The 12,809-nt window shown below is 40.3% G+C and overlaps 1 protein-coding gene across 1 annotated transcript; it reads left to right on the top strand.

Moving 5' to 3' along the window:
* The first annotated feature begins 1,789 nt into the window (after window positions 1-1,789).
* Window positions 1,790-2,728, top strand: LOC138514535 (olfactory receptor 8U3-like). Its single transcript, XM_069630001.1, has one exon. It carries the CDS (start codon window positions 1,796-1,798, stop codon window positions 2,726-2,728), a length of 933 nt encoding a protein of 310 aa, XP_069486102.1. The 5' UTR covers window positions 1,790-1,795.
* Window positions 2,729-12,809: the final 10,081 nt, after the last annotated feature.

Raw genomic sequence — 12,809 nt, 5'->3', positions numbered from 1 at the left:
GCTAGAGATTCCTGGTTGGGTGTGTGGCAAATTACTTAGATGAACAACTCAGAGATTGATAGTTTGGTAACTTGCTGGCTTATTGTGAACTTGATGAAAAGAAATTGGGGGCCCCTCTATGGAACCAGTTGCAAAAAGAAAAAAAGATGAAGTGATAGTTTAATCACTGTTCCTCAAAAGAAATGTTTTAATTCCATCAATTGCTCTAAAGGTAATCTTCGTCTGTTCCTCATAGGATCATTTTCCAATGGTTCCGCAAAAGAGGATAGTTTTTGATTCCTCAAAACAATTGATATATTTCCTTTACACGTGTTTCACCACTGTAGTGAAGTAGCTCATCGGAAGAATACAAAGTGGCAAATGTACATCAATTTGTTTCTGATGCGAAAACATTGGCATACATTTTCATAATTGATCAAAACATAGGTGTTCTAGAATAAAGTGAGATATGAAGGGAAGTGGGTGAAAGTGAAAAAATATGAATTTTCATAGGTTAATGAGTGCACAGTAATGCCAACCCACCCTCTGTTGCTCAAATGTTGGTAATGGAGAGATAAAGTAAGAGGGAATCTTCCATGTTGAATAGATGACCCTTGGCATCAGCTGTAATAACGAGGGCAAAATACTCCTTGTTGGATGAATGGCCCTGTTTAAAAGTATATTTCTAACATGTTTCAAAATGAACTTCCTACTTCCATTCATGCATCTTTATCATTCTCCAGTTACATACACAGTAAATTGCAAAAAATTGTTTACATCACAGTAGACCAGTTGTAGACTAGTTGGAGGTTCATTATCAATATTATCAATATTTCTTCGGTTTTATCATTCTTTAGCATGGGTCCTGAACCTCTGACATTTTTAGGAAGGGTCATCAAGCCTTAATTATTCCTCTTTTTTTTAACTTAAAAACCTCTCTGGTGTGCAGCACCCAGTTTTGTGGCTGACCTTGTCTAGTCAGTGCTTTGTTTGAAGCACCAACTCCCAGGAAATCTCCTACTAAAAGGTTTGAGGAGAGGTATTGCCCATTTGTTTTTTTTGCATTCCCAAGTTATAAAATGTACTTAATTATACCTCTTTATTGATAGTCAAATGACTGTCTGGAAACATGTATTCTTTACAAGTCTCCTGGAGTGACATTACATTAAATTGATTTGATCGAATTTTCCATTTGAGGACACTTTTATGGTAAACTGCAAATTCCAAGAGAGAAAATGCACATCTTATTACAGTTATGTGCCTCCAACCGCCTTCATGGCATCTCCAACTAACTGTTTGAAAGGATCTGTTGAGCCTCATTTTATGGCCGCTTTAGGTCAATTCTAGTTTTTGTGTATTACATGTCATTGTTTTCATTAATGTTTCCCATATTCTATACTAGATTGATCAATCAGAAGTTTGATTTCACCCATTGCATATGACTCCTAAATCTATTCTGGGATGTATGTTATGTTACATGAATGGTTCTTACTTTAGTGCAACTTTTTCCCATTTACATTGCATCCTAGCAATTAATAGCTGACCCGTCAATCCTAGTTTCTTCACAAGACTTCTATTTTTCTGACTATATATCACATCCACTCCAAACTGATTTGCTTTGAGGTAATGCACAACAGATATTACTGCTGATAGGTCTACTGTAAGCTCAAGGTAAAAGTGTCCAGGACCAAAAGCCAAAGGGAACTGGTTATGAATGATAGATGTAATCTGCATTTTGAAATCTCTTTTTTTGAATTAGAAAATGTATGTTATACAATGTGCTTTACCATCCCTGCAGGTCCCAGTATCTGAACTGATGAAAGAAAGAAACTGGACATCAGTGACAGAATTCATCCTCCTGGGTCTTACTGATGACCCGAAGCTGCAGACTCCACTTTTTGTGCTCTTCCTCCTGTTCTACATTGCCACTCTACTGGGGAATATCAGCATTATGGCTGTGATAAGGATCTCACCTCGTCTTCAGACCCCAATGTATTTTCTGCTCACTAATTTGGCCTTTGTAGACTGCAGTTACACATCGGTTATCACACCCAACATGTTGGTCAATTTCTTCTCAGAAAGGAAGGCTATTTCAATGCACGGTTGTATAACACAACTGTTCTTTTTCATTTTCATGGGTTGCACAGAGATTTTTCTGCTTGTGGCTATGGCCTATGACCGATACATTGCTGTTTGTAATCCTTCACTTTATAATGTCTTCATGACAAAACGAGTATGCATACATCTTACAGCTGGGTCATATTCACTAGCCTTAATGATAGCTGTGATACACACAACATGTACCTTCATGCTGTCATTCTGTGGGCCAAATAAGATCACCCATTTCTACTGTGATGTCCCTCCTCTGCTAAAATTGTCCTGCTCTGACACCTTACTGAATGAGGCAGGTGTTTTTTTTGTGGCTGGTAGCATCTTGGCTGTAAGCCTTACCATTATCATAATTTCCTACAGGTACATTGTTTCTGCCATCCTGAGGATACGCACCTCGGAAGGCAGGAGCAAGGCTTTCTCCACCTGCTCGTCACACTTTTTCTGTGTTATATTGTTCTATGGGACTGTGTTCTTCATGTATCTTAGGCCGAGCTCCAGTTACTCCCTGGACCACGACAGAGTGGCTTCTCTGTTCTACACAGTGGTGATCCCAATGTTAAATCCCCTGATCTACAGCCTGAGAAATAAGGAGGTTGCAGAGGCCTTTAGAAAAACAATACTAAGAAAATGTGTGTGAAGATGTATATCCAGCTGAATGTAAAAAACATTGCTTCCCAATGCAGTGTTTTGGTTGTTAATAGAGTTATGCAGGGATAGAACTGTATTGCATAGTGTAGGATACTGTGGTACATGTCATTATTTTCAGTGGAGATAGTGAGTAAAAATAAAGGCAAATAGAGACAGCAAATTATTTAGCACAGGTATAGGCAGCAAATTAAAGTGTAATGCATTGGGTTCATGGGGGCAGTGAACTAGAATTTCAATGGTGTAATTAATGCAAGGACAGCAGATTTAAATGCACTGAGCACGTGTAAAAATTGTTCCATATTATAAATGAATTCGCCATGTATGTGTAGTTTTGCATTGAAAAACGAACCCAGATTAATCCATTAACAGGTCCCTATTAAACAACATTGAACCCTGTTTAATTAGTGTTCCCATAAACATTGAAATGTAAGGTGGCTCAGATGGAAAATTCTGTTGTTATTCAGTGCAATCGTGAACGTGCAAGAAGAAGACATTTGCTGTATTATTCATTTTGAAAGCGCTATTGTCCTGTGCTGGATACAAAATGTATACATGTAGGCCCTCGCTGGGTGATTGGACAGAGAAATGCTATGGTTCTAGAAGCTTACTGGGGTGATAGAAGCATCAGGAAAAGGGCATGAGGTAGTTTTGACTGACAGGGCTGATCTATAAATGAAGGAGGCAGAAAAAGGTGGGGCAGTCTGTTCTTGCTGTCCGCGGAAGAAGGGGAGAGCAGAGCAGACAGAGGGTAGAGCCAAGCTGTCCAGGCCTTTAGAGGAAGCTGGGGCTGTGAGCTGACCTTCGTTGGTGGCAAAACCAGCACAGCATTTGCAACACTCCCTTTGCTGATAACCCCGTCAGAGAGAGGGCTTCTCCTGATAACAGCACAGAGACTTCACAGTTTTGATGTGAGTATCTGTGGAAATTGAGGAGAATGCGGAGAGAGTGCAACCTTTTCAGTCAGATAGTCAGAATTAAACCATTATTTTAAACTGAGCTGTTATTTCTTTTCTTAGCGGAAAAAATGAAAAGTGCTTGTGTCTTTTCTCAAGAAAGTATGCTCTGTAATCACATTGTGTTTCAAGTTTGGAACGAAACAAATATGTTTTCACTGTGTACAAGCTGGCTCATGTATTTTATACAAAAGTGTTGATTGTGTAATATATGTATCGCAACATCTATTTCAAAATGCTACATGCATAAAAGAAAATAATCGCACAAAAACCTAAGCAGTGGGGCTGCAATTTTGTGTCTGTGTTGGTTACTTTGAATGAGGGGAATAATAGGGAGGCGTCATAGTGGAACCTACGGCAGTAACATTTTTACCTCATGTGGTAAAGAGAAAGTAAATGTTGGAGGACCAGATAGCAAGCTAGAAAACATGTGATGCATGTGTGTGTGTGTTCAGCTGTGCATGCTGTAAGATGAACAGATCCGTTAAAGGCGGTAGGCCAATCTCGTAAATAAGTTATCGGCAAAACAGCTGCGGATGTTATGTTCCTCTATGTTTACGGTCCAATAATATGTACTTACAGTCAACCCTAAACAGAATATAAATATAAGGGTTAGGAGATTTGTCTCATCATATAGGGCAGTACTATAGATAGGCTCACCACTGTTATACCACAATACTAAAATACTGCCAATTTACCACCAATTTACCACAAAATGAAATACCACCTAAGTTATGTAATAGCCCTACTACAAAAACCCTAATATATTTTGGTGCGTTGGCCTTGTGGGAACAGACTGTAGAGCAGTTACTGGGCATGGCAAGTGTGTTCCACACAGCCATTGGTGCAATTAAAGGGAACTCATTCTGTGAGATTAGTGTAGCGTTGCACACTGTGGGCCTCATTACGACCCAGGCGGTAAGTTACCGCCTGGGCCGTGACTTTAACACCATGGCGTAAACTACGTTTACGCCATGGTGGTTGGCGGACTTACCGCCCCATTCCGACCTTGGCGGGGCGGTAAGTCCCCAATCCCCATTTACCCTTCCCCATTCCCATTTTTGCCCCATAGGGTATAATGGGAGTGGGGAAGGCGTTAATTACGCCACCGTAAATTACGGTGGCGTAATTAACTCCATGGTCCCTTAGCGCCATGGATTTTAACACCTGCTAAAAGCAGGTGTTAAAAGCGCCATGGCGCTAAGGGACCTCGTACTCAGGCAGTAAGGGTCGGCGCTGTTAACGCTGCCGTTAACCCCTTACCGCCTGGGTCGTAATGAGGCCCTGTATCATTATGTCACAAATAGAGGCCTCATTTTCTGAGGTGGTGAAATACCTGGTGGCAAAGCTATTTGCTCATGGGGTATGGTCATCAGAAAATGTCCTTTGGCGTTACCGCATTTGTGGGAAAGTGCAAAAAGAGCCATTAAATTATATTTTTGAAGCAGGCAGCATAATTCAAGTCTGCCTCTGGAGATTATTTAGAGCTGTAGACAAAATGCTGAAAAAGATTGTTTGATAAGGCTCTCTGCAAACATGTGGTTTCTTTTAAATCGTACTTTAAGACTGCAGGAGAATGACGAGGAGTTAATTAACATATTATAGATTAAGCTGGATGAGGCAAGTAAGCAGGAAAAGAATTTAAAATTGGAATTGGAGTCATGTAACAGAGAGATGCAATCTAAATGCAGTGAATTAGACAAACAACTCAGAGAAGGAGACAGTTTGTGGAGAGTGATCAGGAACTGAAACCATTAAAAGGAGTTATAGATGCTATTCGACAGAATAAAAAGGACACTGTTTTGTAAATGCAAATGCTCCAAAAGGTCAACATGGAGAGGGAAAACGAGTTTCAGGCTATTGAACAAGAAATGGCCAAAATGCTACAGGAAAATGACAAGAAGGACAGAGGATTTAATCAGTGTCAAATACAAATAAATGAAATGCAAGCCCTGATTAATAAGATTAATGGTGAGAACTCTACCCTTTGTCAGGAGATAGAAATACTTCATAAAAGGTGCAAAGATATAGAACAGCAAATGTCCTGTTTTAAATCGCAGGAAAGACAACAAGACACCACATTTAATGGGATTGAGACAACCCCCAACTCTGCAAAGGGAGCAATGTACCAGTAACTATACCGGTGGTTAGGGCTGATTGTAACCCATTTGGGGGGTTTGACTCACCCGCCGGTGGTTGCCATCAGCCCTATCCATCTTAGAGAAGGAATGAGCAACAGAATAATGCAACTACACATATTGCGCCAAGAAGTCCAATTAAAATAATGAAATCAATCAAGACCTTGATTAAACCGTTCAAAAGGGAGGCGATTTTTGCATAGAGGATCACTTGGAAACGGTGCATTATATACTTAAAGCTCTTCAAATACCTAGGGCACAGTAGAGACAGTTATTTCACCTAACTCTCGATTCTGCCACTGTTGGCATTATCAGAAGTCTAAATGAATAAGAAAACCTGTCATGGGCAGAATTTGAAAAAGAGGTTAGACATCACTTCTCAACATAACAGTCATTGCAAGATGCCAAAAAAGCAGTGTATACCATGACAGCGAAGCCAAATGTGTCGCCTCGCCAGTTCCTCCAGGAATTAAAAAGAGCATTCTCCCGCTTTGATGTATCTTTTAGCCCTAATTCTGCTGAATTTAAGACTGCATATTTTTATGGGCTACAAAAATACATTATATCACAGTTGATTCACGAATTTGATTGGGAAAAATCGCTAGACAGGATTGTAGAACAAGGGACTAAACTGTACGAGGTAATATATCATCAGAGTGAAGAGGGAGCTAGAAATAAACAGGCAAAATCAAAATCTAGAGAGTCCACCCCATCGGTAATGGAGATAAAATCTACCAAAATGCCACTAGAATCAGCCCAAAATCAGATAAGGAATAGTATGACATATGATCAAAGGGGCGTGCCACAGAGGACGCCACCCCAAACACCTATGTTCCAACCACATGATCTGAGCAATAGAGAAAATTACATTAGTCGTAGCCATATGGGAGACAGACCTAGGGTATGGTACCGGACCGATATGTCAGGCATAAATAACAATCAAAATCAAAGTCAAATACACAATGGCCCATACCAGACGCTGGGGGCACAGAGCAGATTTGACCCCAACACTATTGTGTATGGCAATCAAGACATATGTGGATTGGTTAATTGAAAATGGCAATCAGAACAGGACACAGTTCCCACAAAATGAAAGACAAAACCTGAACTATGTCCCGCGCCATTATAATCAGTCACCACCACCGGTCGACCACAGCCAAGGGATAGTCACACCGTGTTCTCCACCTCCTATGACTCAAGAGTTCAGATACAATTTAAATAGAAATCAATCACCTGAGAGGTACCAAAACAGATCCAACCAGGGTGAATTTAACCAGTATCGGCCTAGGCAACAAAGAAAAGATTCCAGGGAAATTGACAGATTTCAATGCCTGGAGGCCCAAGTTAAAATGTTGTCTGAGCAAATAGGAAAACTCTGTGCAGTTCAAAAGCAGCCACAAAGTGATGTTGCAGAATGTCAAAGGCGTGATCTTGTGTGCTCTGATAATAAGTGACTATGTAGTAGCCTCTGCAATGATAAAAGTACAGAATCCCATCAACCAGTTTTGTGTAATGGTCCTGAATTGCTTGCTGATTCAAACATGAAAATAACCATCAACGAAAATGAAATAAACAGTACACACCCAAACAAAAAGGGTGTGTGGTTTAATTGGCGGTTAAACCAGACCATCGAAGTGTGCACAAATGAAAGACAGAAAGGATTAAATTACCAAGAAAATCCAAAGGAGCAGAGAGACAGATTCAAAAAGGACATCACATGTTATGATAAAAACACCTGATAAAAAGGTAGGATTAGTGGTTAAAATGTCCTCCCTTGATAGACAAAATAATGCTCAAATGCAGACAGGAAAAATGAGCGCTCAAAAGGAGGGCACAGGCCAGTCACCTGAAGAGAACTTTGTGCCACACATATTCCAAGAGACTGAGAGAACAGGAACCACACAAGAGGCAAAAAGGTGTTCTGAGCTAGAAAATGACAAGCTACCACATGATTTTTGTGAGGATGTTTAGTCAATAAACTGTAGTGTGAACGCTGATGGTGCCCTGATGGTCCCCGAACAGAGGGGCGAACAGTGGCTACACTCCAGATGGTTTCGGAACATGGAAAGATAGACAAAGATTCCCAAAATAAGATGCGCGAAAAGGAGGGAAAGGTATCATTTCACTTGCCCCTGTGTTTGGCAAAAAGTGAAAAGGGCCTGAGAAAAGTGAGTCCTGAAATCAGTAAATATTCACACGTTTTGTGTGTGCTGGAAGAAGTTGAGGACAGGTATTATGCTCCTAATACTGTGGAAGAGAAGTGCAATGCATTTGCAATGATTGACACAGGTACACAGGCCACGATTATGTCCAAAGATTTGGTAAAAAAGTATCACTGAAGGGAGATCCCCACAAAATCATATCAAAGTGAAACAAAATGAAGGCCCAGTGCATAATTGCAATGGTGAGAAGATACCTATTGAAGGTGTCACTGAGGTTGACATAAATATAGGAAAACACAGGGTGAGACAGGAAGTGTCGATCACATCTCTCAATGAAATTCCATTTTTGATGGGAACAGATTGCCTGAAGAGGTTGTCGCCCCTCATTGATGGGGTAAATGGAGTTTTATGGCCCCTAGCCAAGAAGCCATTGAGGCCTATGAAAGTAAGGTCACAAAACAACAGTATAAAAGAATGCCATACTGTGGCTAAATTAGATGAGGCAGTGGAAGTGTATCTTCAAAATGGTTATGTGCATAGTGTCACCGTCATTCTAATGTGTCAAGGTGAAATGCGAGGTGATGAAGAGAAACAGTCTCTAGAGATTTATTTGGACACCAAGAAATAATAGAAAACAGAAATAGATGAACACAGAGAAACACATTTCAAGCCTTTCTAAAGTACACATGGGAGATGGGCAGCCATGTATCCCTATCCGTGTGCATGGTAATTCTGAGATATTAGCACTTGACCAGGTAAGAAGTTTCATTAATGAAAAATTATTCCAGCAAATAACTGGCAGGGAGGAGATCCCAAAATTCAGAATAAAAAATCAACACGTTATTGGGTTAGATGATCCGAACTCAGGGAACAGAATGGTAGGAAGATGCTAAAAATGACCATTGGGCCGAAAACTATTTGTCATAATGTGCGGATAGTGAGTGGGACACAGGATAACATTTATTTGGGAAATGACATTATGCACAGAATGTGCACGGTGTTGAACTTTATTAATCAAAAAGTGTGTTCCAGGTTAGAGGGACCTGCACCTGAGTTGAAGACAAGAGACAGGCTTATCATTGTGCGCAGTTGGTGCCATATGCAATTGAGCTATAGGTGAAGAAGGATGTTACTATTCCTGCATTCACCAAACAAGTTACAATAATGATAAAACACAGAAAGGGTCAGCATATGAAGGGTTCTGATGCATTTGTGTATCTAAATGAATCCATGATGCAGGAAGGGCTAGAATGTGAATATACACCACTGGTTGAGATTGGGGATGAACCAATCAAGATACTGGTGGATAATAAAGGATGGCAAGATATTTATTTAGAAGAGAATGCAGTATTAGGAATGGCAATACAAAAATCACATTATGCTGCAGATTTCAGTAATGAAATAATTGGGAATATTCCGGAAAGATATGTGAATGCAAAGGGGGAGGTGCCAGAGTCTCTGAACTCCCAACCTAAAGGAATATTCAAAATTCAGTCTGTATACCCTTATGATTCAAGTGAGACTGTGTGCTGTCACAAAGAGAATTGCATATTATTTGATTTAAACAGAAAGTGAAACAGAGAAACAGTGTATTGAAATGGAAGAGTTTATTCCAACATATTTAAAGGTGGCAACTCTACAAAGAGATACAGCCACACGGTTAGAGGAGCGCACAGAGGTTCCTCCATTGGGGGATTTCCCAGAATTTTTGAAAATGGTAGAGGAACAAATTCAGACTGCAGATGCATGCACAAATGAAGAGGGAAGGAATGATTTGAGAAAAAAAATCATTTATTTTAAAGAGGTGTTTGCCAAAGATGCATATGATTGCGGCCTAACTGATTTGCATGTTGCCACATTACCAGAGGGATATGGTAGGGATCCGGTGTTTGTGTGTCAGTATTGGTTGCCACTAGCATGTTTGAAATCATTGGCTGAGATCATTAAACATTTTGAATCCAGAGAAATTACTAGGCCCATTCACAGTACCTCAAACACTCCCATTTTGGGTGTGTTAAAACCAAATGGTCAATGGCGTTTGTGTGCAGACTTAAGAGAATTAAACAAAAGAGTGCATGTTTCTAGGTGGCCACTTCCATTTACTGATCAAGGTCTCGCACAGGTCCATAGGTCAAAGGTGTTTACCACATTGGATCTTACAGCTGGATACTGGTGTGGGCCACTGGCTGAAGAAATACAACATTTGTTTGCATTTTCGTTTGATAAAACCCAATATGCGTGGTCCACAACACCCTTTGGGTATGTCAATAGTGGAAGTGAATTTGGAATATTTTTGAGAAAAGTGCTCCCCAATGCAGCACAAAGGGGGAACATAGTTTATGTAGATGATGTGCTGGTTAAAAATGAAAACATGACAGTCATTTCAATGAAATTAGACATGTGCCTGGCCAGTCACAGAAGGCAGGAGCCAAAGTAGCTTTGCAGAAAGCACAATGGTGCAAAAAGATGGTACATTTCTTAGGCTATGAAGTGACTGAGCATGGGTTGAATCCACAAAAGAAAAAGGTGTAAGCAATACAGAAGTTGAAAGATCCTACTAACTTTAAAGTATTGAAGAGCTTATTAGGGATGACAGGATATAACAGGAAGTTTATTGGGAATTACGCAGAGATCACTCAACCCTTAACCAAATTGCTGAAGCAGGGTGTACCCTGGAAATGGGAAAAGGATCAATGTGAAGCAGTGGCTAAACTGAAGGAATGTTTTATAAAGGCGCTGTTTTAGGACTCCCCCATAAAGAACCAGGATTTCTTGGTAGAAACAGGATTCACTGACCAATGCATGTCAGCTGTGTTGTCTCAGAGGCATGATTTTAATCACCAAACTATTGCCTATGGGAGCAAGGCATTATCTCAGGTTGAAACTAAATTCAGTGAATGTGAGAAAACACTACTAACCACTGTGAGGCATTGCAGCACTTCCGTCCCATCATTCAAGGAGAAAAAGTAATTATTGACACAAATCACCAACCCCTACTATTTTCTGCAAAGTAAAATAATTAGGTCAGGTAATTTGGCACAGTCTATGATTACTTCCTGGATGTTGGCATTGCAGGGATTCCCTGTAGAAGTAAAATATGTTCAAAATAAAAAGAGCCCAGTTGCTCAAGGCCTGGCAGATGTGCATGATTGCGCAGCTAAATGCTTGCATGATGAAACAGAAATAGAGACCAATTTTAATGCATTTGAACAATCCCCACATATAGCTTTCAATGAAGAGGTGTGTGGAGGTTTGCCAACAGTGTATGTGGATGGATGCACATATCATGTGGAAATAATGAAGAAAAAAAACTTGTGGCAGGGATAGGAAATATTTGCTTTAAATGTAACAACATACCAAGAGCAAGCCTGAGAATTGGAGCTAGGAGTAGCCAAATAGCAGAACTAGCTGCCATTTATAGGCCAATTGCTACTGCAGTTTAAAATAAATTCAAAGGGATAGTTTTGGTGACTGATTCTGATAGTGCGCAAAATAGGTTTGTGGAGTATTTACCTGGCTGGAACGCAAGAGGGATGCTCACATATAATAACAAACCCCTTAAACATGATAAGATGATTCAAGCCATAGACAAACTGGTATCAGATATGATTTAGTAGTACACTGGAGAAAAATCAGTGGCCATTTAAAGGCGCCAGGAGAGGACAAGGAGGGAAATGATAAAGCAGATCAGTTGGCCAAAATTGGTGCAGTTATGGGAGAGTTGATTCCTATTGAACATCTACTGGGTGAAATACAGGTAGATGCAATCACACACTCCAAATCTCCAAAGGAAATCAAACAGCCTGTAGTGCAATGGAGTTATGATACCCCAGATGAGGATCTGATCAAAGCACAAAAAGAAGATCCAATTTCAGGCCTATTTTAAAATCATTTGGTAGATGCAGAACAAAATCCTCTGTCTGAAAACAGTTGCAAAGGAAAAGAAGAGCTGAGGGTATTGTTCAAAGACAAAAAGAGAATTAGGCTAAAAGATGGTTTGATTATTAGGGAATCAGAAATGAAGCAGGTTCCTGGTTGATTAAGCTTGCTTCAAGTAGGTTTATTACCATATTTAGTGTTACTGTTACACTTAGGACATAACAGATATATACATAGACAACACCGGCTCTCATCACCCAGGCAGGCCAGATTCAACTGCCACAACTGAGAACCCTCACACAGAACATTCCACCATTCACCCATCAACACTCCACATGACATCACCAGCTACATCACATCATAGACAGGCACTACACAACACACCTCCCTCCTTTACCCAACCACACATACACAAGGCACATCACAGATAGGCACTACACAACAGAATCTATAAGAGGACAAATCCAATGGGTGCTGCCTCTGTCATTTCGAGGACTGATGTTACATCATGCACATGATGCAATAACTGCAGGACACAGGGGCTTACAAATAACATTGGAAATTGTAAAAGACTATGCTTACCGGCCACATATGTCCCAAGATGTTGGACTATACACCAGAGGGTGTTTGGTATGTGCACAATATGAACCCGCTTCACATATGCATAGAACTCCATTAATGAAAAGAGGTTTGACCCTTCCATGGTCAGATTTGCAAATCGACTATGTTGGGCCTGTAAAAAGATCAGCCAGGGGACATAAATATTTATTAACCTTTGTGTGGCTGATGTCCAAGTGGTTGTAATGTATTCCCGCACCGGATAGCAGTGGGCAAACAGCAGCCACACTATTAGTGAATCATATATTTTCAAGATTTGTGTTACCTCAAAGAATAGAATCAGACCGGGGAAGTCATTTCACTAGCGCATTGCATATCGG

The sequence above is a fragment of the Ambystoma mexicanum genome, chromosome 12 (assembly GCF_040938575.1).
Source record: "Ambystoma mexicanum isolate Mex_15411 chromosome 12, UKY_AmexF1_1, whole genome shotgun sequence".
In the NCBI taxonomy this organism is placed as follows: Eukaryota; Metazoa; Chordata; class Amphibia; order Caudata; family Ambystomatidae; genus Ambystoma; species Ambystoma mexicanum.
Note: the sequence above shows the minus strand (reverse complement) of the source record. Positions and strands in the feature narration are given on the sequence as shown.

Bases quoted from the DNA above. Each gene is read 5' to 3' on its own strand.
- LOC138514535 (XM_069630001.1), top strand. From the start codon at position 1,796: ATGAAAGAAAGAAACTGGACATCAGTGACAGAATTCATCCTCCTGGGT.